Genomic DNA, 25,558 nt, shown 5'->3' on the forward strand with positions numbered 1-25,558 from the left:
CTGGGAAGGGCGGGGTATAAATAAAGATTTATTATAATTTATTCTTCTTCTTTGGCGATCACTCATAGCTGAGTAAGATTGTCTTCCATAAACTTGGATTTAACAATGAGTCCGTAAGTGACTGTGGAAGCCAATTCTGGATCCACACGTCCTTCCACAGCGGGGACATTGTTTTTCGGGTGGGAGTTGATCACAGTGTGGATTTGCCAAGCATGCCTTCCAGTGTGGTGTAGTGGTTAAGAGCGGTGGACTCGTAATCTGGTGAACCGGGTTCGCTTCCCCGCTCCTCCACCTGCAGCTGCTGGGTGACCTTGGGCCAGTCACACTTCTCTGAAGTCTCTTAGCCCCACAGAGTGTTTGTTGTGGGGGAGGAAGGGAAAGGAGAATGTTAGCCGCTTTGAGACTCCTTAGGGTAGTGATAAAGCGGGATATCAAATCTAAACTCTTCTTCTTCTTCTTAGCACATTTCTCCCTTGCGACCTGAGTTCGAGTGTCAGTTCTGCAGAACCCAGGTTCTGGTTTCTTTCAATAAGGTCGTTGGAGGATTGTGCTTTGTGTTCACGAAATTGTAGAGTCGGAAGGGACCACCGCGATCTCAGTTGGTAGAGCATGAGGCTCTTAATCTCAGGGTCGTGGGTTCGAGTTCCACACTGGGCAAAATATTCCTGAATTGCAGGGGTTGGACTAGATGACCCTAGGGTCCCTTCCAACACTACAATTCTATTATTCTGTGCATAGGAACCAACACTTAGGGGCCGAGGTCCAGGGGTGCCAACTTGAATCAAATATTGGGGGGAGGGGAAACCAGGTAAGCTCAGCCCTGAATAACTGATCACATGACGTGGTGTACCCATATCATTTGCCCATCAACGGAGTGGGGGGGACTTTATTGGACTGGGGCAAGAGACCTCGACCCCTAGCAGTTGGATGATGCGCAACGGTTCCTTTGCCACCCCAAAATAAAATATTTGAAGGGGCTAGTCCCCCCCCCCCAAGTTGATTGGTATTGTCATTCAGATGGTGCGCATGGACGCCTGATCGATCATGTGGGGAGAGCCTTACCTGGGCCCCCCAATATTTTATTCAAATATCGACGGTATATTTGAATAGAATATTTTGATGGTGTGATTCCCCCGCCCCCCCCCGCCTGCGCCGTTGCCAAGGCTGCCGGCAGCCCGAGAGAGGCGCAGGAAGGGTTAAGGGAGGGGGCGCGGGGAGGCACCGCCGGCGTCGGGGCGGAGCTGCGCCAAAAGCAGGCGGAGAGTGGGCTGCCCAGATTGCAGAAGCTCCTTCTCGCTTTCCCTCCACGCCGCTCCCCCTCCCGGCCACCCGCCGCCGCCTCCCTCCCCTCCGCTCCTCCGGCTCCTTCGCCAGCGCGGGGAAGCTGCGGCATCCTCCGCCGCAGCGCCCGCTCTTCTTCCTCCTCCCTCCTCCGCGCCTCTTCCTCGCCGACCGCTCCCCGCGCCCCGCAACCCCCGCCATGCCACGGCCCCCATCCGGCCCGGGGCAGCCCCTCCGCCCTCCTCACCCTCCTCCTGCTCCCCCCTCGCAGCCCCTCTGAGACCCCCCCTCCCCATCCTTCCCCCCCATCGCCGCCCCATCGCAAACCCCCACCCCCCCACCAAAGCAGGATGGTGCAGAAATCGCGCAACGGAGGCGTGTACCCGAGCGCGTCGGGCGAGAAGAAGCTCAAGGTGGGCTTCGTGGGTCTCGATCCCGGCGCGCCGGACTCCACCCGCGACGGCGCGCTGCTCATCGCCGGCCCCGAGGGCGGCAGCAAGCGCGGCTCCATCCTCAGCAAGCCCCGCTCGGCCGTCTCCGGCAAGCCGCCCAAGAGGAACGCCTTCTACCGCAAGCTCCAGAATTTCCTCTACAACGTGCTCGAGAGGCCCCGAGGCTGGGCGTTCATTTACCACGCTTACGTGTGAGTAAAGGGAGCCGGCGGACGGGCGGGAGGTGGTGGTAGTGGTCTCAACTGGGGGTGGGGGGGTGGGAGCCGCCGCTTTAAGACCCACCACCGCTCCAGCCGCGTAGGACCACCTCTCCATTCCATCTCCGCTGCCTCCACATCTCTTCTGGCAAGCCGAAAGGCGCCCGCACCCCTTTAATCGATAACCCTTTGAAAACCCTCCTTCCAATCCTGCCCCCTCCAGCCACGGGCCCCTCCATCTAGGATTCCTTCCTCCCAGCCAATTCCCCCTTCTCCATCCACCTCCATTTATTCTCCTTGCAGCATTCCCAACCTTTTCCTACAGCATCATCCCTCCCTCTTCCTCTTCTCCATCCGTCGCTGTGCCATTCCTTCCATCTATCGTTCAGTCCACCTAGGCACCTAGTCGGGAGATCTCCCGTTGTAAATATCTGCCTAGCCACCTACCCTTCTGCCGTCCATCCTTGGAGATCGCCCACCATAGCCCCCCCTCCCCCCCATCCTACCTATTTCTCTTGGATGTATCTGGAAGGAAGTGCTATCTGCAAGCTGTATCTGCAAGCTGCAAAGAGATGAATAGGCAAGGCACTGCTACCTATTTCCCATCCCTTCCCGTGCACCGATTTGTGCCAGTTTCCCCTGCTGTTTGCGCGGTAGGGTTACTCGCCAGTTTGCTACTCTTAAAAACAACAACACAAAACCAAAAAACCCCTGCCATAACCAGTTAGTTTTGGGCCTCGATTCTGGCGCCAGGCTGCTTTGCTTGCAGAGGTGGGGGTTGGGGAGACACGTGTCCATTAAGCTTTGCTTAGCCATCGATCCATCATTGGGTAAAAACAGAAAAAGGTGAGAGATGTAGCAACAACCGGGGAGGGGGGTGAGGAGGAAGAGACGGAAGGGTAGAAAAAATGACTCACCCTCTCGCTAATCTAAAAACAAAACAAAACAAAGAAAACCCAAACAAACGAGGGAGCCATCCATTGAAAGTGGTAAGCTGTATATCTAAAGAAACAAAACGAAAGGGAATAGTGCTTGGTACAATGCATCAGTTACCTGTGGAACTCATTGCTACTGTATGTTGTGATGGCAGACTGCTTGCAGCGGTAGGCTCAGGGGAGCGCAAGATTGGATTGCAGTTAGTTTTTTGGGTTATTCAGGACCTTGGGTTATTCAGCTCCATCATCTCAAAGGCAAGATCCCAGAACTGGGCATCGCCAACTTTCCCTGTTTTTGTATTTCTCTCTGATAAAGACACACGTCTACCTGCCTCTGGCAGGGTGGCTGGCCTGCTCTAGTGGATAAATGTTCATTTCATTTCAGAGCCTGTTTGCTTGTGTCTTCATCTCCCCTCTCCTCCGCTTCCAGCCAAATGACAGCTACCTGCTATCAGTCATGATACTTTCTTTGCAAACAGTTGGAGGAATAATTGCAAGGGGGGAGGGAATGACTTGCTGTGTACCTTCTCCCCAAGGGCTTCATGCAGTAAATCAAAGTTACTGTTGAGACAGCATTTTGGGATTCTTATGATGATGCTGCCCAGTCTCTGCCAGGCTCTATTATCATCCTCGCCACTAGCCCCAATGTACAGATGGGGAAACTGTTTCTCTTCTGATGGGGAGCTTTTATACAACCGGTTGGGCCTAGGTAGCTGCAGGGATAAAACCCCAGTCCCATTTTTGCCCAAGATTATGCCTGCTGGAACACAGTGTCTTTTTCTTCCCAATTTTAGTGTGGAGCAAATGCTCCATCCTTTTGTCCCATGTGCAAAGGAGCAAGGACTTGTATGTTGAATGTCTGTATGTACAGCAGATGCGATTCCCTTTTGGCTCAAATCTGTGGAGCAGAATTGCTCACTGCTTTGCTCCTTCCGTGGCGTAGTCTCACCGTAGCACTATCTCTGGCTGAATGGTACACAGACCCAACTATATCTCACCCCTCCATGGCTTTCTCTCTCATCATCCCCTTCATTTCTCCTACTCCCCTGCCTGCTTTCAGATTAGAAGCGCCTCTGTAGATCCAGCTCCTCTATTTGATGCGAGAAGTGCAAGGCTGCACAGCTAAGACGTCTTGGTTGCCTGCTTCCCCTCCTTGCACTGTTGACGTTGGAGATACTGGAGAGATGGCTCTAGAAAGGGATGCAAATTGGAGCTGGGAGCTTTCTCATCAGGAGCAGAGAGGGGAAATTCAGGGACAAAAGGCAGATGTTGACACACCAGTCCTTCAAGGGATGGCTGCATGGATATAATTGCTCAGCTGCAAGAAGCATGTGTGTGTTTCTTTTTTTAAAAAACCCCCACCAAATTATAGAAAAGACAGGCAGGGGATACAAATGAAAATGCGATGATTAATCAAGCATAGGTTGCTTTCACGATGCACTTAGTAAAATTGCCACTCATTTACGTGCAGCACAGCCGTTCCGTTCTAGCTATATTGACAGGTATAAGTAAGATTTGTACTTTGTCGGGTATGAATCAACATCAATGGGTGTCTTGTATGGGGACAGGTGAAAATGGCTAACAATTCAGTCCTATGCACGGTTACACAGAAACGAGCCCCTTTATGTTCATTGGACTTAAAGGCAACATGCATAGCACTGCAATCTGAAGGCTTGTTGAAATGGAAAGGGTTTTTTTATGGATTTTGGCCAGAGCTGCTTTCATTTATCATTCCCACGGACCCATGGAACTCTTTTCTGGCCTGTTCTTAAAACCTGGAGATAATATGAGATGTGTTCTGTTGGTGTGTGGTCACTTGGGGGGGGGATCTTTTTATTTAAATGGCATTGAAAATCTGCTGAAATGGAATTACTCACAAAGGCTTTGAGCATTCCCCCCCCTGCTCCGAAATATCGCTGATCTTGGGGAGGGTGGGGAGAGTTGTAGGTACTATTTATGAATTTTTAGGTGGTGCTTTTGCTTTCAACGGTTGGTGGGGGGAAAGTCTTGGTGGCAGTGGAGAAATTCAGAACAAGAGTACGTTCTATATGCATTTATGTTCAAAACTTTCATATATTCAAGTTTTAAACTATGAAAAAAAGAGGGGGCATTGTATGTACATTTTCAGGGCCTTTGTGATTTTATGCCACCTAAGAACCAGAAAGAGCAAAAATTAAGAACCTGTGGTTCTTCCAGATCAGGAGAGGGGGACCTTTGGCTCTCCAGGTGTCGCTAAACTACAAGATAAGGTAGTCTCTATGGGAGTATATTGCATTTAATTATGGGGTATCAGAGTTTTTAGGGGGCTAACCAGGCTGGGATAGCAGGCTTGTTTTTGAATGTCTGATGTAGATTTTTTCAATTTCGTTGTTCTGTATGGGACAATGACAATAAAGATTACTGTATCATCGTATCATATCGTGTCGTAACCCCCATCACTCCTGCCCATTGGACATGCTTGCAGGGGCTGATGGGAGTTGTAGTTCAGCAACATCAGGAAGGTCATAGGTTCCCCACTCTTGAGGTAACTGGAATATTCATGTTTCTGAGAAAGGGCTTTAGAAGGGCTGTGAGTCCAGACTCAGGTTTGGGCCCAACCTGGGAAAAGGGCCCTTCCAGGTTATTTCTTTATTAAATGTGTATACTGCCCTTCATCCGAAGATCTCAGTTTTCTCCTGCTCTGGAGGCCAATGGCTTCAAGTTACAAGAAAGGAGATTCCAACTAAACATCAGAAAAAACTTTCTGATGGTAAGAGCTGTTTGACAGTGGGACAGTCTCCTTCACAAGGTTGTGGACTCTCCTTCCTTGGAGGTTTTTAAGCAGAGGTTGGATGGACATCTGTCATGGATGCTTTAGCTGAAATTCCTGCATTGCAGGGAGTTGGACTAGATGACCCTTGCGGTCCCTTCCAACTCTACAATTCTGTGGTTCTAGTTCCCCAACCTGCCGTCCAAAGTGGGACAGTCCTGGAAAGAATATTCCACGCGGTTGCTTCATTTTTGCACACTTGCCTTTGTTGTCACATTTGGGCTTTGGGGAGTCTCTGCGGGAAGAAGGTCGCAATGCTGAGAGGCCCAGCCACCATCAAACAATCTTCTCTGCAGTCCTAACTTGGTGCATAGATGGTGAATGCAGCAGGAATACCACCCTGAAACGTAAAGGCTGCAATGGTGGAACGTTAGGCGTGGAGATGGTTTCTCAGGTCTGTTGCACCTGGGGCGTGGTAGGTCGTAACTAGGATCTTGAACCAATGGCAAAAGGGGGCAGATCACAGTATCTGGTTCAGGGATCCCTAAACTTTGTAGGTCATGGGAGCTCATTTCATCTGGTGGCACATTGCTTTATTAAATTGAACTTAGACACCAAGAAGAGTTGTGATGAAACCAATGAACATGTCCATGGAGGCTCAGGTTAATTCTGTTTCCGGCGTGGTTGTCTACCAGCTCCATCTGGTACACCAACTGAAGAAGAAGAAGAAGAAGAAGAAGAAGAAGAAGAAGAAGAGGAGTTTGGATTTGATATCCCGCCTTTCACTCCCCTTCAGGAGTCTCAAAGCGGCTAACATTCTCCTTTCCCTTCCTCCCCCACAACAAACACTCTGTGAGGTGAGTGGGGCTGAGAGACTTCACAGAAGTGTGACTGGCCCAAGGTCACCCAGCAGCTGCATGTGGAGGAGCGGAGACGCGAACCTGGTTTCCCAGATTACGTGACTACCGCTCTTAACCACTACACCACACTGGCTCTCTAACTGAAACCCTACCTGCCCACGGACTGCCTTGCCAGGGTGGTGCATGCTCTGGTTATCTCCCACTTGGACTACTGCAATGCACTCTACCTTTGGGGCTACCTTTGAAGGTGACTCGGAAACTACAGCTAATACAGAATGCGGCAGCTGGGAGCAGCCACCAGGACCATATAACCCCGGTCCAAAAGGATCTGTACTGGCTCCTGGTATGTTTCCGAGCACAATTCAAAGTGTTGGTGCTGACCTTTAAAGCCGTTAATGGCTTTGGCCTTGTATACCTGAAGGAGCGTCTCCACCCCCATCGCTCAGCCCGGATGCTGAGGTCCACCTCCGAGGGCCTTCTGGTGGTTCCCTCACTGCGAGAAGTGAGGTTACAGGGAACAAGGCAGAGGGCCTTCCCAGCAGGGGCATCCTCCCCGTGGAACGCTCTCCCATCAGATGTCAAACAGATAAAACTATTGTATTGGTTGATGTTTTACTGTGTTTTTAATATTTTGTTGGGAGCCGCCCAGACTGGGGCAACCCAGTCAGGTGGGTGGCATATAAACAATAAAATAATAATAATAATAATAATAATAATAATAATAATAATAATAATGGATCATCAATAGCCTTAGAGCAGTGGTTCCCAACATTTTTTTTACCCATGCCCCACCTAAGTACAGTGGTACCTCGGTTTAAGAACTTAATTCATTCTGGAGGTCTGTTCTTAAGCTGAAACTGTTCTTAACCTGAAGCACCACTTTAGCTAATGTGGCCTCCCGCTGCCACCGCGCCACCAGAGCACAATTTTTGTTCTCATCCTGAAGCAAAGTTCTTAACCCGAGGTACTATTTCTGGGTTAGCGGAGTCTGTACAGACCTGAAGCTTCTGTAACCTGAAGCGTATGTAACCGGAGGTACCACTGTATCTCTAAAACCCTGATGCACCCACCTTGACATATTATTCTTATTATTCAAAAAGTGAACTCCTATTCACACGGAGGAAGCCTAAAAGGCCATTCACTGTTAATAACTCATTCTCGAATTGCCCCCCTTAAAAATCACATTGCACCCTTGTGGGGCGTGTGTCCCACATTGAGAACCGTGGACCTAGAGGGAAAACAATAACAACTAACTTCGTTTTTAAAGAAAAAAAATCCACTGCTTGGTCACCTAGATGAGATCACGGCTCACCATAGGGGAAGGAGAAAAAGGGCTCCAGACAAAGTCTATTCTATGCAGATCATTGAGTGCTGGTGTCATCGACTCCAGGCAGCAGACATCTGGTCAGCAGCACATTCCTTTATTCAATCGAACTTGGACGCAAGGAAGAGGAGTGGTGACATCAAAGCTGTTGGCTTTGAAGGAATAATTCACTCATCCCATAGTGGTGGGTTTGCTCATGTTTCTGAGAATTTTGTTGGCTCTGTTGGATTGTTGTGAGTCAAATATGGCTCTGTCTTGCAAACCTCTCTTGACTGGAAGTGAGTAATGCGGCCTCGCATTGCAAAACTTTGCACTGATCAGCTTCATTGTAGTAGTGTTGCACATCACATTTATTTATTACATTTATTATGTGGTAGTGTTGCACATTACATTTATTTAAGGGGCCAGCAGCCTTTTCCTGCTTCTGTCGAGGGCCACATTCCCTTGGAGAGTAATCTCTTGGGGGCCACCAACTTCTCTGTCTGTCTTTTCCTCCCTGCTAGGTTGTTATTGAGGGAGGGACAGCTTCCAGTTGCCAGTGGCCTAAAGTTCTTGTTGAGGGCTGCAGGTTGCCAGCCTCTGGTCAATGCTCTTGGAATAATTCCTGTCTGTATAGCAGGGCTAGCAAAAGACGGGTCACGAAAGCTGCCTTTCAGCCTGCTCCTGTTTTCCCAGCGCTTACACCCCTGCGAGGTAGTCAACATTCTGCTCCTGGCTGGCCACCTGCCGTCTGTTTCTACAGTGGCCTCAGGCAGTGTTGTTAATACTCATGTTTGGAAAGGCTTCATGAGATGCTGCGAGTCAGAGTTGACTAGCCAAGCATGCTGGCTGGAGCTGATAGGAGTTTTCGTCTAAAACATATGGAGGTCATCAGGTTTGGGAAGACTGGAGTAGATATTTCTGGCATGAAGGTGCAAGATACCTTCCTGTGATTTCAGCAGAGCTCTTGCAGATTGTATTAGGATCCAGTGCTACTCCTACTTAGTCATTGCAAATTACTAGCTTGGCTTCTTTAATTTTTTGTGGGTTGATTCCAGTGTTCAAAATTTCCCAGGCGCATTTTGCACCTGGCTGTCGGCCACCAAAAAGTTATATTGAAAAATAAGACCTTAGAGCTATCTGGCCCAAAAATGGCAGCTAGGTGTTTCATTTTCATAGAATCATAGAATCATAGAGTTGGAAGAGACCACAAGGGCCATCGAGTCCAACCCCCTGCCAAGCAGGAAACACCATCAGAGCACTCCTGACATATGGTTGTCAAGCCTCTGCTTAAAGACCTCCAAAGAAGGAGACTCCACCACACTCCTTGGCAGCAAATTCCGCTGTCGAACAGCTCTTACTGTCAGGAAGTTCTTCCTAATGTTTAGGTGGAATCTTCTTTCTTGTAGTTTGGATCCATTGCTCCGTGACTGTAAGCCTGGTTTAAGGGTTGGCACCTACTGTAGCTTATATATCTGAGTTTCTAACACTGGCTTACTTTGAGTAAAACGTGGCTACCACCCTGAGAAAGAACCCTTTTGATGCCAACCGACAAACCTTCAAACTTGAACAGATCCACACCGCTTTGCCCTATATTAAAATGATGGACCTGTAATTCTAAATAGGCCTTAATCCTCACGAAGCACCTGCAGGTTCAGTTATTTGAATGGGTGTCAAAACTAAGGAGAGGATAAGAAAACACAGACTCCAGCAGAGAAGAGAGAAGAATTCTGATCCCTGCTGACATCCTGCTTAAATCAAGAAAGATGTGTTTTGCTGAAATATTGGACAGCATTTGAACTTCGCCAAGTAATCAGCAGGCGATGGACTGCTTTTTGAAATTGCTGCGTGTGATGAGAGACAGTGACCTAGATCACTGATTCATGATAGCAACCTGACATAGACCAGTAGTAAAAAGGACGCTTGGTCTGTAATTATCACGGGCAAACTTTAATCCCACGACCTCACCCTGGGCTAGTTGATGAGTTATGACAACTGCGTGGAGACCCCTTGTAAAATCACATTTCACAGCAGTCCCTCGCATCTGTTCAAAGACTCACTGTGAAGATCCACTTCACTATCATCCCTGATGGGAGAGATAATGGTTGTCATACTCACTATGGAGGGGGAAGGGAGAGACAGTGTGGTGCAATGGTTAGAGTGTTGGACTAAGACCTGGGAGACCAGGGTTCAAATCTCCACTCAGCCATGAAGCTCACCGAGAGTCCCTCACTCTCAGCTTAGCCCACCTCACAGGGTTGTTGTGATGATAAAATGAGGATGGGGAGAACCAATGATCCTACCTTGAGCTATTTGGAGGAAAAGGTGTGATACAACTGGTGTCAAACAAACAAACAAACAAAGGGGGGATTTAATAACATTTTCATCAGTATTTCATCATCTCAGGACTAGCCGCCTGAGAAACAGTTTCTACCCAAATGCAATTCTGCTTTTAAACGCAGTATAAGGAGTCTCTATAGTAGTATATTGTATTTTAAAATGGGGTTTCAGAGTTTTTAGGGGTTTTTGAATGTCTTACGTAGATTTTTCAATTTCATTGTTCTGTATGGGACAATGACAATAAAGATATCGTATTTGAAAGCCCCTCCCTTTGGTGATTTTTCAGTGATTGCTGTGAAAAGGACAAAAATGTAGCCCTCAATTGCTTGCACGTTCCTGATTGGCATGTGGTCAGTTCAGGAAGCATTGTTTGCCATTGATGATGTCAGCACATGGTCCGATATGATTGGTTCTCTTAGTGTTGGGATGACATCTTGTTCACTATGTGACTCCTGGTTGGCTGGAATCGCTTTTTGAAGTAGAAAGAAGCTGTGAACACATTGTGTGTGTATGGGGGTGGGGAGGAGAACTTGCATTAAAAGTGAAAGTCGGATTGGGAAAATTTGTGGAGAAGAGATGTGAAAAAGCATGAACATCCTTGTAAACCGGGAAAGTTCACCTCCAAAATCAAAATGGGCAAATAATTGGTACAGTGGTACATCTGGTTCAGAACTTAATTCGTTCTGGAGGTCCGTTCTTAACCTGAAATTGTTCTTGACCTGAAGCACCACTTTGGCTAATGGGGCCTCCCACTGCCGCTGCGCCGCTGCGTGATTTCTGTTCTCATCCTGAAACAAAGTTCTTAACCCGAGGTACTATTTCTGGGTTAGCGGAGTCTGTAACCTGAAGCATCTGTAACCTGAAGCGCCTGTAACCCGAGGTACCAATGTATAGCCCTAGAAAAAACAGCCATTTCTGTTAACTCTGTTAGTTCTAGGATTTACAGTGGTACCTCGGGTTAAGAACTTACCGTAATTCATTCTGGAGGTTCGTTCTTAAGACTGTTCTCAACCTGAGGTACCACTTTAGCTAATGGGGCCTCCCATTGCTGCCGCACGATTTCTGCTCTCATCCTGAAGCAAAGTTCTTAACCCGAGGTACTATTTCCGGGTTAGAGGAGCCTGTAACCTGAAGTGTCTGTAACCTGAAGAGTCTGTAACCCGAGGTACCACTGTACAATTATATGACCTGTGTGTAAGGTTAGGGAATTTTCAGATGACAGTGACAAAGAACCTTCCTTCCTGCCTTCTTGATATCCTCTGGGTCACGCTAAGATCTCCAGCAACGATGCAAATATTTTGGCAGGGGACTATCGGAATGGCGGAAAGCTTTGGCCATCTCTCCGCTAGCAGATCTTGGCTCACCCTGACATGAGATGTAATACATACCTTTTGCAAAGATGCATTGATGCTGTTAGATAGAGAGCGTTCACTGGCAGAAATGACTAGCAGAATCCGTGACCAGGGAGAAGAGTCGGCAGAAGAAGACTGGAAAAAATTTAAGGACTTTCTACAAAAATACTGTAAAATTAAGGAATGTTGAATGATGTTGGATTGAAATTAAGTGGTTTCAAGCTGTAATTATGATAAAATGGTTTTCTTTTTGTAAGCAAGAATTTAAAGTTACAATAATCTAAGATGTTGGAGAGAAAATAAGGTGTTTTCTTTTTCTTTTTTTAAGCTGTAATGCTTTGAGATAAGGATTTGCTGTATAAATAATTTGAACTGGATATACAAGAAGGGGAGGTACGAGGAGGTCGGGGAAATATGTTATGAGAAAATAAGTTGTGAAATTTATGTGTTTTTAATGTTTTTATGTTTGTTTTTTTCTTTTTGTTTGTAAAAAATTGGAAACGCTAATAAATATTTTTTAAAAAAAAAATAGATAGAGAGCGTTCAGTAGGCAAACATTGTGCTTTTTATTTATTTATTTATTTATTTATTTATTTATATTGTATCTTTTTTTTTTTTTTGGAGCAACAAGAAGCGGAGCTGACATTTGGCCCTGGAGCATCTATTGGCTTTAATGGAATTACGCAGCTGGAGATGGTGCCAGGAGTTAAGTTGCTAGTCCTGATGAATCTGCTATTTTTTGGGGGGGACCTTTGTGTCAGCATTGGCAGTTCTGAAGGGGAATGTCGCGGGTTCAAGGATGCGTTTTCCTTTTTATTTTTGGCAGAAGGGATTGTTGGTGATCACAACTTTTCGGGAGAACTTTGAGCAACGCTTTTCTGGATGGAGAAGGTATCGATGGTGGGCTGCGTTAGTACAAGTGAAATGATGCTCAGTTAGGATAAGGTGGAGATGTTGATAGGGGACTTGGTTAAGGAAGAAGTAGGTCTGTTGCCTGATTTGGAGAGAGTTATACTTCTTAAGAACTAAGTATGCTGTTCACTTTGATATTTATTATTTAGCTGTATAAGAACACAAGAAAAGCCTTGCTGGGTCAAGCCAAAGGCTCATTTAATCCAGTATTTTGTTCTGACAGTGACAAATCAGATAGAATCATAGAATCATAGAATCATAGAGTTGGAATAGACCACAAGGGCCATCGAGTCCAACCCCCTGCCAAGCAGGAAACACCATCAGAGCACTCCTGACATATGGTTGTCAAGCCTCTGCTTAAAGACCTCCAAAGAAGGAGACTCCACAACACTCCTTGGCAGCAAATTCCACTGTCAAACAGCTCTTACTGTCAGGAAGTTCTTCCTAATGTTTAGGTGGAATCTTCTTTCTTGTAGTTTGGATCCATTGCTCCGTGTCCGCTTCTCTGGAGCAGCAGAAAACAACCTTTCTCCCTCCTCTATGTGACATCCTTTTATATATTTGAACATGGCTATCATATCACCCCTTAACCTCCTCTTCTCCAGGCTAAACATGCCCAGCTCCCTTAGCCGTTCCTCATAAGGCATCGTTTCCAGGCCTTTGACCATTTTGGTTGCCCTCCTCTGGACACGTTCCAGTTTGTCAGTGTCCTTCTTGAACTGTGGTGCCCAGAACTGGACACAGTACTCCAGGTGAGGTCTGACCAGAGCAGAATACAGTGGCACTATTACTTCCCTTGATCTAGATGCTATACTCCTATTGATGCAGCCCAGAATTGCAGCCCACATGGCTCCTTTAACCACGGTTACAGTCACCAAAATGGAATGTCTAGTTGCCATTTTGTGGGCAACACAGCTCTAAAGTCCAATTTTTCAAAGAATGAACTGACTGTGATTGATTCTCAGTTAAACATCTGGCTAGCATTGAATGAGCCATGCAATACAAAGTACAGTGGTACCTCGGGTTACATACGCTTCAGGTCAGATATGCTTCAGGTTACAGACTCCTCTAACCCAGAAATAATACCTTGGGTAAAGAACTTTGCTTCAGGGTGAGAACAGAAATCGTGCTCTGGCAGCGCGGCAGCAGCAGGAGGCCCCATTAGCTAAAGTGGTACTTCAGTTTAAGAACAGTTTCAGGTTAAGGACGGACCTCCGGAATGAATTAAGTACTTAACCTGAGGTACCACTGTATTTGTTAGATAGAGTTAAATTAAGTTAATGAAAAACACCTTCATGCAACTGTGTAAATAATAGTTTAATTGTAAATTAGTACAATGGGTATAGTCAGAAGTTTCATTCTTTGCTCATTCAAACAGTGGATAACATTATGCCTTTGCCTTTATTCATTCTTCTTTCTCTTTGCTTTTTTCTGTTCTTTTCTGTTCTTTTCCATTCTTTTCTTTTTATATTTATATTCTTTATCATCTTTATAACATGGTGAATGTTATTTTGTTGGCATTGCATGTATTTTAAGAATCTGTTTGTCTAATAAAATCTTCAGTAAATTAAAATAAATAAAATAAACACCTGGCTGGTTCAGAAGACAACCTTGAGCTGGATTAAGAACTTTGAGAGCTTCAAGAAGAAAAGTCACTGGATCCAGGGACAGTCTGCACATATGTTGGCTTATTCCTACCTCGATTTCTTGATGGTGACGTGCTCAAGCTAGCTTATATATCTGAGTTTCTAACATTGTATACAGAGGCATGCGGACTCCAGCAGTGAATGCAGAACGTAACACTATTTGAAGCCATCCGAGTTTGCAGCCATCACTGTCTCTCATTGGAACAAGTTCCATTGTTTAGCTATGCTTTGGTGTGTGATGTTGCAACAATCACATAATAATAATAATAATAATAATAATAATAATAATAATAATAATACATTTTTATTTATACCCCACCCTCCCCAGCCAGAGCCGGGCTCAGGGCGGCTAACACCAGTAAAATTACAGTAAAAAGCATAATAAGAAAAGAAAAGCCACAATTTAAAATACAGGTTAAAATGCAATTTAAGATGCAGCCACATTTTAAAAGTAGCCCATAGATCAAAACCCTAAGGGGAGGGAAACAGAAGGGTCAGACTGAGTCCAAACCAAAGGCCAGATGGAACAGCTCTGTCTTGCAGGCCCTACGGAAAGATGTCAAGTCCTGCAGGGCCCTAGTCTCTTGTGACAGAACCTTCCACCAAGTCGGGGCCAGTACTGATAAGGCCCTGGCCCTAGTTGAGACCAATCTAACCTCCTTGAGGCTCGGGACCTCCAAAGTGTTGTGATTTGTGGACCTTAAGGTCCTCTGCGGGGCATACCAGGAGAGGCAGTCCCATGTGTGAATGCTCTAATAATAGTATTATTACTACTATTATTCATTGCATTAATATCCCACCTTTTCTTCCAAGTAAGGTAAAGGTAAAGGACCCCTGGAGGGTTAAGTCCGGTCAAAGGCGACTATGGGGTTGCGGCACTCATCTCGCTTTCAGGCCGAGGGAGCTGGTGTTTGTCCACAGACAGCTTTCCGGGTCATGTGGCCAGCATGACTAAACCGCTTCTGGTGCAACGGGACACCGTGACGGAAATCAGAGTGCACAGAAATGCCGTTTACCTTCCCACCAAAGCGGTACCTATTTACCTTCTTGCACTGGCATGCTTTTGAACTGCTAGGTTGTCAGGAGCTGGGACAGAGCAATGGGAGCTCACCCCATCACGGGGATTCGAACCACCGACCTTCTGATCGGCAAGCCCAAGAGGCTCAGTGGTTTAGACCACAGCGCCACCCACGTCCCTTCTTCCAAGTAGCTCAAGGTGGTATACATAGGTTTCTCCTTCCTCATTTAATCCGCACAACAAACCTGTGAGTTAGGTTGGGTTGAGAGGCAGTGATTGTCTCTCAAGTCACCCAGTGAGTTTCATGGCCGAATGGGGATTCGAACCCTGGTCTCCCAGGTCCTAGTCCAACACGCTAACCACTATGCCATTCCAGCTTTCTGATGTGAACTGGCCAGTATCTTTTCTGGAGGCCGAAGACCAGCATCTCTTACGATTCGTGCTCCACTTTTTATTGTTTGCTGCTTCCTCCCCTCCCCGTACTTTGGCATTATAACTTTGCCCAGAACAGAAAAGTGACAAAATCATAACTGTACAGCTGAGGAAGCGCAATTCAAGCACTGTGTTTGGCAACTGCAATAAATAATTACCCTGGGACATGAGACCGGAAAAAAGATTTTGCTGATAACTGTCTCTCTTGGAAGTCCCCCCCCCTCCTCTGCCTGTTTGGAGTAAATTACTATCATAAATAAAGTGGCGTATAAGGTGACTTGGATAACAAACCACAAGCTCCCAGTCTTGTATTTCAAGAGAGGGAGAGACTTTTTGGTTTTCCGCTGCTTAGCAAGCCAAAAATTTAAAACGGCAATCTGTAGTCACTTACCCAATTCTATCAAACTGTGTTTCTTGGAAATGTAGGGTGGTAGTCAACTAGGTTTTGCTCAAGGGTAGACCCACTCAGGGCCGTCTTAAGTACCATATTTTTTACTCCATAAGACACACTTTTTTCTTCCTAAAAAGTAAGGGGAAATGTCTGTGCGTCTTATGGAGCGAATGTGTGGTCCCTGGAGCTGAATTGCCCAGGGCAAAAAGCAGATCATGTATGTAGGTACAATACAAAAGTCTGGCGCCACGTTAGGATGCGTTAAGAGAAGCCTTCATCTTCACCTGTGCCACAGGAAGCTGCATATATAAGTGGCCTTCTGCCTGTATCACCAAAGCGAAGGGCATCTCAGGTTGCCAATGGGCAGCTGTATGATACTGCTTAATGGAGTCAGTTAAAGGCTGCAGTGTTTTGGACTTTTAATTTGGAGAAAGGGCAACTAAGAGGTGGCACTGTAGAATCCCGTATTTTTTGCTCCATAAGATGCACTTTTTTCTTCCTAAAAATAAGGGGAAATGTCTGTGCGTCTTATAGAGTGAACGTGTGGTCCCTGGAGCCGAATTGCCCAGGGGCAAAAAGCAGATCATGCTTTTTTTTTTTTTTTGAAAGAGGGAAGTGGGTGTTGAAACAAAGTCGCTGATTGTTTGCCGATCGGGGAGAGAGATAAGGGGCGCTAGAGATAAAGGAGGCTGTCTGGGAGGGGGGAGGGAAAGACGGTAAACTTGCAAAGGGGGGAAACAGGAATACTAACGCAATGAGGAGAGAAATTAGAAGAAAAGGAGGAGCAAAAAACTGCTCCAGCTAAGGAAAAGACACTAAGGCGAACAAGAGGGAAGGGAGTGTTGAAAGGAAACAGCTGATTGGTGGAATTGGAAGAGAGATAAGGGACACTAGCGGAGGCTGCCTGGGAGGGGGGAGGTAAAAGCCTATGGATCCTCAGGATTTTTACATTGGGTCACCCCAAATTCACCATCAGATCACATGTCTGTGGCCACAGCATGAACCACAAAAATCATACATCCACTGTTTCATTCAGAATATTTTTTTTCTTGTTTTCCTCCTCTAAAAACTATCTTATGGCCAGGTGTGTCTTATGGAGTGAAAAATACGGTATATCCGGTGCCGTGGTGCAAAGATCCCTCCGGTGCGCCCCCCATTTCCCAGTTGCTGACCTTTTTACGGTGCTGCTGGCAGCTTTCCGGGACTGGAGGAGGTGGGCAGCGGCTGGAGAGCAGCTCCTCTGGCAGGGAAGAGGTGAGGCTCCGGGCGCGGTGCCGCTTTAGTGAGCCGGGTGAGGGCAGCAAGCTGATGCTGGAAGGTGCTGCGTCCAGTCTTCGCCTCTTCCCTGGCGCCCTCCAGAACTTGCCTCTATGGGCGAGATGCCCTTGGACCCAATGCAGGGTTGTTGTTTTCAGCCAGAACTCATTTGGGGATGTAGTTTTGTTTGTTACCATGTAATGTATTTTGGGGTTTTTCCCATTGTAAAGCCCCCTGTGATCCTCAGACAAGGGGCGCTATAAAAATATAATAATAAATAGGATTCCCAGGATTCTTGGACAGTAGGCACGACTGTCTAAAGTGCCATGATATTGCTTGAACTGTATAGTCCAGATGGAGCTAGATCAGGCTTCCTCAACCTCAGCCCTCCAGATGTTTCTGGCCTACAACTCCCATGATCCCTAGCTAGCAGGACCAGTGGTCAGGGATGATGGGAATTGTAGTCTCAAAACATCTGGAGGGCCGAGGTTGAGGAAGCCTGGGCTAGATGCTATGTTAAAAATAATTTAATTGCTGGTGGGATTAGGAATAGGCCTACAATGTGTGAGAGGGGACTATGCTGCACCCCAAATAAAACTGCGCCGCCGTCCTCAGTTGCTATTTGGCAGGTAAGGTGACCCCACTTCCTAGAGAGAAAGCCGTTGAAATAGAGAACCAAACCATGAAAAAAGAGCTGCTTTTGCACACTGCATAATTTTGAGAAGGTCTCTCTCATCCATCACTCATCGGGGGGAAAAACAACCCCTATTCTAATTGCATTTCCTTGCCTTCTTTGCTGCCGCTCAAAGATGCTGTTTTTGGAGAGTTGCTGATGCTGCATTTCGGTAAACTTGGCCAGCTCCTTTGGACAGAGCTGGTTCACCCCGCTGTGCTCTTAAGGCGTGTGGTTCTCAGCAAAATGTCAGGTCTCATTAGATTTCCCTTCTTCTCCTCTGACAAAGGCTGAGCCCCCAAAAGCACCCAAGGGCCGCATCTTCTAGGAACGAGGCTGGCAGCACTTCGGGGAGAAACCTGCTGGCTCCATCTGGCTGACATCTACCCATCCTTCAAGCTTCCTGTCTTTGAGTGCTTTGCGTTTTCCTGATTTCTTATCCAAACTTTCCTGTTCCAAGGATATTAACTGATCTGGTGTGTGTGTGTGTGACAATATCGCCATGTTTAGAAAGGATGTGCGTCGCAAACCCCTGTCTTTGCATCGGACTGTTTCTGCAAAACCTGTCTACTTGGGAGGAGGGCTGGACCAGGGAAGGAATAAGTCAGAGCAGGGCCATCTTTACCTGGGGGTGCAAGGGGTGTGGGGCACCTAGGTGCCAAATTCTGGGGCGTGCCGAGCACTTGCCGCTGAAACCGCCTAAGCTCTTAACTATCTACCTGTTATGAAACAATAAATAATTTTGATCAAGCTAGAAAAACAAAATACATATATACCTAGGTATTAACAAAATGTATACCTACTGTTTCACTAAGGACTTTTGACTTTGTGCGCTCATTTTCCAAAGACGCGCCGCGCCAGCCGTTCACAACGGTGGCGCTTGTCAGGATGTAAACAAGAGATAAGGCATAAGCGTGGTGTCTGACATAAGCATAATAAAAGTTAATTTGGGGGCCAAACTAATTTTGGGGGTGCTGGGCGGATCTTTGCACCCCGGCAGTGCATATGCTAAAGACAGCGCTGAGCCAGAGATTTCGTTTCACTTTCATTTCACTTTTAATTTGTATACCGCCTTTCTATGTTACTATACACAAGGCGGTTTGCAAGCTGTCAGAGACTGGACTTAGGAGGAATGGTGAAGACTGCCCCCCCTCCTTCTGCTGCACTTCCCAGAGAAGAGGGAGATGATATAGATTTAGAACAGTGGTTTGCAGAAGGTCATAGTTCAAAGGCTGCAGAGGGGAGAAGCTGAGAAATATTGGGAGAGGAGCAGGAGGAAGAGGAAGCACGGGGGAGAGATAGCTGACAGACTCAGAATCTCTAGAAAGCATTCCTGACCCCCCCTTCCAGGACCAGGCATGCCTTGAGAGTAGGAGAACAAAAGCTCAGAGGCAGAAAGGACAGGGATGACCTAGAATAGGAGGAACTGAGGGGGTGGGACTTAACTCGGAGCAACACAGTTATCTAAGAGGCAGCATCATACGTCTCTCTCTCTGTGAATATTGAAATAAAAACCTTGGTAAGAACTTCTTGTTTTTCCATTTCTGGCTGCCAGCTGTGAGGGAGGGGGATCGGATTCTTTGAGGCCCGACACAAGCTGAAGAAACAACAAAATCTGACATTTAGAAGACATCTGAAGGCAGCCCTCTTTAGGGAAGTTTTTAATGACTGATGTTTGAATGTATTTTTAATCTTTTGCTGGAAACCGCCCAGAGTGGCTGGGGAAACCCTGCCAGATGGGCGGGGTAGAAATAAAGTATTATTATTATTATTATTATTATTATTATTATTATTATTATTATTATTATTACATGGACAGCAAAGATCGCACACCTAATAACATTCTGATCCAATGCAAAAAAGCCATAATAAAAACATAACTTTAGAATAAGCAACTTAAATAAAGCAATATTCAACAATCCATTAGACTCTAATAGTTAACAATAAAATTAAATATCAGCAAATAAGAATTTAAACAGTTTACACCTAGTTTTCCCCACCATTCCTCTATGTCCAACCAGTCCTACCGCCTTTCCTGTTGTTATATTGTGCAGTTGCTTTACCCCATGGTTCAGAGTTGGGAAGATCACCTGCCAGAGATAACAGGAAGGAGATTGTCTGGGCAGCTGATAACTCTCTTCCCTCTCCTGCTTCTAGCAAGAAACCGCTGTGGTGAGTCCAAACCTGTAATGGCTTCCACCATCCCAGGACAGCAAGGATTTAAGGCAGCCCTTGCAAACCTTTCCATCCCTCCTTATCTGAAGATCAGCTTCCTTTACAAGCAGAGCTGGGCAGATTGCCACGGGAGTCGTGTAATGTGCAGGCGGGTTCTTAATGCCTATCCCTTACATCGGAGAGCCGCTGGTCTAACGAAAACGTTGGCCTGTAGGAATTGCCGCAAGCTCAGCATGCTGGCAGCCCGTAAGGAAGAAAGCAGGAGTGCGGATTGATGCCACGCGCCTGCAGCTTCACGCAGGGAATTGCAGAGTACAGTCTGTTACTGTACAGCGTTCACGTTGCCTTCAAGGCAGCTTAATGTGATTGATGGGCGCCCGTCATCTTGGACTCTCAAAAGTGATGCGAGCATCTCTACAGGAAGGAGATCAGAGACAGGGCTGTTTTCCCACATGGAAGCCAATCCCTCGATTTCCCTGCACTTGAGAACTTGCCGCCGAAGATGTGGACTGAATGAGGCCACTGGAAATTGCTGAGTTTTGCGGTAGTGGCTGCCCCTGCTGGCTGAATCAGTGTGGCAAGCCATTGATGCCCACTAGTCTGCCATGTGGCGTGGGCGATCGCTTTGTGGTGTGGACTTACAATGCATGATGGCCAGCAGAATGTTGCTTAGGTTGACATTTGTCTGAATGCCAAGACACAAATTTGGCTGACCAAGTTCCCCCTCCCCTCCAAAAATGCATGCATCTTGGCAGCAAATGAGAAATTCTACCTCGTTAATCTTGAGCGATGTGGTGTGAGATAGCCCGTCTTGTAGCTTGCTCTCTTCCCATGGAAATCTGCCGCCTAGAATTTTACTTTCAGGGTGTACCGTTTTGTGAATGTTCTGTTTTACTTCTGGACTGGATCTCACAACGTTGCTGTCGCACATTTTGAATTGCTGTTTTGGGAATGACAGTTCAGTGTGGAATTGTGTGTGCTGCTGCTGTTTCTGGAGGAAATCTTGCAATATTTCTATGTTGGCATGAACCTGGACCTCGTGGAAATAGCCCCCTGAGTGAGTCTGTGTGCTTACATACAAGGAAATCCTTGCCCAGTTGGTATTAAAAAAGTGCGTATTTTTGCTTTAGTACAGGCACCCCCAAACTCGGCCCTCCAGATGTTTTGGGACTACAATTCCCATCATCCCTGACCACTGGTCCTTTTAGCTAGGGATGATGGGAGTTGTAGTCCCAAAACATCTGGAGGGGTGAGTTTGGGGATGCCTGATTTAGTACTTTGGAGGGGTGTTTGCAGGCGGTTCAGGGTCAAATGCCCCTCCCCTTCAACTTGCTCGCTTAGAGTGCTGATCAGGTTCTCCATTCCTTTTGGGAATAAGGAAGAATCCAGACTAATGCGATTGATCCGGTGAGCAGATGCATTTCAGTGCAGTGCGAAAAGCCTTTGCCAAAAAATTGTTTGCACAGATTGTAATGTAGTTTAGGAATTGCTTCAGTTTTTCCCCCAACAAGGTCTTGTGATTGTTCGTTCCCTTGGGCAAATCTGGAGAGGCAAGTTTCAGCTACTTGGTTTTGAATAATAATGATCAATTTGCATAATAAACAAGTTAGTGTGTGGGCAAGTGGGGAAAGGTTTGAGAAGGTTATTGACGGTTTCTCTTTATACGTTCTACTTGCTTGTTTGAAATATGAGTGCAAGAAACTGTTGTTGTTGATGATTTATACCCTGCATTTTCCCCTGATGGGACTCAAGGAGGCTTACAGAAAAAACAAGAAAACATACGAAAAAACATGCATTAAAAACAATTAGACATTAATAGAATTAAAATTATATACATATATAAAATCTGTTTTAAAACCTGTAAATATTTACAATAAAAACAGTACGGCACCAGTCCTTTCATTCAGTTCCCCAAAGCCTGTTGGAATGAGGTTTTCATCTGATGGCAGAAGGACAAGGAGAGAGCCATTCCAGATTCTCTAAGGAGGAAGTTTCAAAGTCTGGGAGCAGCCACCAAGAAGGCCCTTCTCCTACATCCTCACCAAGAGTACCTGTGAGGGTGTTGGGACTGAGAGAAGGGCCTTCCCTGAATATCATAAAATCCGGGCAGGATCTAGGAGTCTTGGTTGACCACAAACTTGACATGAGCCAACAGTGTGACGCGGCAGCTAAAAAAGCCAATGCAATTCTGGGCTGCACCAATAGGAGTATAGCATCTAGATCAAGGGAAGTAATAGTGCCACTGTATTCTGCTCTGGTCAGACCTCACCTGGAGTACTGTGTCCAGTTCTGGGCACCACAATTCAAGAAGGACACTGACAAACTGGAACGTTTTCCAGAGGAGGGCAACCAAAATGGTCAAAGGCCTGGAAACGATGCCTTATGAGGAACGGTTAAGGGAGCTGGGCATGTTTAGCCTGGAGAAGAGGAGGTTAAGGGGTGATATGATAGCCATGTTCAAATATATAAAAGGATGTCACATAGAGGACGGAGAAAGGTTGTTTTCTGCTGCTCCAGAGAAGCGGACACGGAGCAATGGATCCAAACTACAAGAAAGAAGATTCCACCTAAACATTAGGAAGAACTTCCTGACAGTAAGAGCTGTTCGACAGTGGAATTTGCTGCCAAGGAGTGTGGTGGAGTCTCCTACTTTGGAGGTCTTTAAGCAGAGGCTTGACAACCATATGTCAAGGAGTGCTCTGATGGTGTTTCCTGCTTGGCAGGGGGTTGGACTCAATGGCCCTTGTGGTCTCTTCCAACTCTATGATTCTATGATATGAGAGAATGTGGTCTTTCAGAGAATTTGGACCTAAGCCATGTAGCACTTTATAGATCCTAACCAGAGCTTTGAATTGTGCCTGCAAACAGACCGATAGCCAGTGGAAGTGTCATGACAAGGCAGTCGTCTGCTCTTCCAATAAACTGCCCCGCTCAGCAATCTGGCTGCAGCTCTTTGAACCCGTGGAAGTTTCTGAGCACTTGTCAAAGGCAGCCCCTGCATAGAGTGTGTTGCAGTAATCCAAACAGATTTACTGGGGTCAAATCAGCTGTCTCAAGGAACTGGTAAGGTAAAAGGTAAAGGACCCCACACGGTTAAGTCCAGTCAAAGGCGACTATGGGTGTGCGGCGCTCATCTCGCTTTCAGGCCGAGGGAGCTGGCATTTGTCCACAGACAGCTTTCCTGGTCATGTAGCCAGCATGACTACTAAACCACTTCTGGTGCAACAGAGCACTGTGATGGAAGCCAGAGTGCATGGAAACACCATTTACCTTCCCGCCGCAGCGGTACCTATTTATCTACTTGCACTTTGACGTGCTTTCGAACTGCTAGGTTGGCAGGAGCTGGGACACAGCAATGGGAGCTCACTCCATCACGGGGATTCGAACCTCCAACTTTCCGATTGGCAAGCCCAAAATACCACTGTTATCACCACTCACTTTTACCAGTGGTGTGGATAAATATTATTATCTATTTGTTTAATCTTTAAAAATAAATTATTATTATTATTTGCAAGGAATTGCAGACCTGTGTCCCTGCAGATATCTCCCAAAGTTTTCAAACTAGCTATGCCCTTTCCAATAGCCAGTGAGCATCTGTGAATGTTCATTCTGGAACTGAGTTCACAGGCAATTAGGCTTTTGATTTTGCAACTGCAGGAATGCCGTCTCATTATGTCTTAAGACTGAATTGCTGTTTTGCTGTCAGATTGAAGAAGAAGAAGAAGAGTTTGGATTTGATATCCCGCCTTTCACTCCCTTTAAGGAGTCTCAAAGCGGCTAACATTCTCCTTTCCCTTCCTCCCCCACAACAAACACTCTGTGAGGTGAGTGGGGCTGAGAGACTTCACAGAAGTGTGACTGGCCCAAGGTCACCCAGCAGCTGCATGTGGAGGAGCGGAGACACGAACCCGGTTTCCCAGATTACGAGACTACCGCTCTTAACCACTACACCACACTGGCTCTCTTGGTAGAGCTGGGGCATCTGGGAATGAGGGATTGGCTTCACGTTTGCTGGAAAACCAACTTATTGAATGTGACCGTGTGGCAGGGTATGTAAGCGCAGCAATTTAAACGTGAGCTTCCACCAGGAATGATTTTTCTTCCTTTGGATGGGAGATTGTTTTGTATGAACCTGGGACATGCTATGCCTCTGTTGCATACCATTCCTCTGTTGTATACCATATGCCTCTGTTGTATAGCAGTACTGAAACAGGTTACTTCTGGGTTTTGGGGGTCGTGCATGCACAGAAGCGCTAAATCGTGTTTTGCGCATGCATAAAAGTGCCGAATCGCAACCCGCGCATGCGCAGATGCACTGCTGTGGGTTGCGAATGTGCATCCTGCACGCATAATAATAATAAAAAATTTTTTTTATTTATATCCCGCCCTCCCCAGTCGAAGCTGGGCTCAGGGCGGCTAACAACAGTCAAAATAGTCCAACATTCTAAAACATTCATTATAAAATTAATTAAATCAAATTAAAATCAAATTAATGGCAACCATCAAGCAAAATTTTGTGCAGATTGCCAGAGGAGGGGGTCAGGCTGCGCCCTGACCAAAGGCCTGGTGGAGCAGCTCTGTCACATCACATTTGCAACCCGAGCGTCCACTGTAAATGGCAAGGGCATAAATATTATAGCCAAATTACAGTCTTGGGGCATCTTTTTCTTTCCTTTTTCAATATATCTTAGGTTTAGGCCAACTTTCCCCGACCTAGTGCCCTCTGTATCTTGTGGAACTCCAACTCCCATCAGCCCCCGCAGCCGGTGTGGCCCAAAGGATGATGGGGGCTGGAGTCCGGCAAAGTCCAGAGGGCACTAAAACCCCATCCAAGCTCTTTCACGTTTTGTCACTTTGCAGTAGCCAGCAGAAGTCTGGCCCGGCCAGGGATGTGCTAATATCAGCTTGTTGGGGCAGCTTCATTTCTTTTCATTTTCTGACTTCCTTGCAACAAATTAAATGGAGTTTTAATTGAAGATGAATTTTCCTTGCCTCTCCTCTTGCTTGGGGAGAAGGATTAAATTAACTCAGCGCAGCAGAAACGAGTCTTCCGATTTAGTGCTCGAGAAGTAGAATTTGTGGCTCCTGGGAATGCGGAAGAGCATCAGCGTCCCTGTTGAGAAGCATGCTGTGGCCGAAGATAGTGATGCAAGGATGAATGAATGAGTTGCAGAGCAAAGGGCAGATGCAGAGGTTAGGGAATAAGGGAATAAGCTCACCAACTGGCTTGCAAAAAGGACACCCTTAATCTTTTTGTAGTGCCGAACGAATTAAGTGATTGCCTAGAAGCATTTCTGTCCCACTGTACAGTTGGAAAAAGGCTTGCAGAGATTGGGAATAAGAGATAACCCTCCATGCTCAGACTCTAAAAGGTCATGGCACAAAAGGAAAAGAGAGGGGTTGTTGTTGTTTAGTCGTTTAGTCGTGTCCAACTCTTCGTGACCCCATGGACCAAAGCACGCCAGGCACTCCTGTCTTCCACTGCCTCCCGCAGTTTCGTCAAACTCATGCTGGTAGCTTCGAGAACACTGTCCAACCATCTTGTCCTCTGTCGTCCCCTTCTCCTTGTGCCCTCCATCTTTCTC

The 25,558-nt window shown here is 46.4% G+C and overlaps 1 protein-coding gene across 6 annotated transcripts in view; it reads left to right on the top strand.

Moving 5' to 3' along the window:
• The first annotated feature begins 1,586 nt into the window (after window positions 1–1,586).
• The window catches only part of KCNQ2 (potassium voltage-gated channel subfamily Q member 2), a 151,885-nt gene continuing 127,913 nt past the window's right edge, over window positions 1,587–25,558 (top strand). For 3 of the 6 annotated variants that reach the window (XM_083507454.1, XM_083507455.1, XM_083507456.1), the window contains exon 1: window positions 1,595–1,924. In XM_083507454.1, the coding sequence (XP_083363580.1) occupies window positions 1,632–1,924 (293 nt within the window). In that variant the 5' untranslated portion in view covers window positions 1,595–1,631. Of the gene's footprint in view, window positions 1,925–25,558 lie in introns of all 6 variants that reach the window. The other 3 variants (XM_083507453.1, XM_083507452.1, XM_083507457.1) reach the window with 3 other exon arrangements.

Source organism: Podarcis liolepis, assembly GCF_965112155.1.
Source record: "Podarcis liolepis genome assembly, chromosome: 6".
NCBI lineage: Eukaryota > Metazoa > Chordata > Lepidosauria > Squamata > Lacertidae > Podarcis > Podarcis liolepis.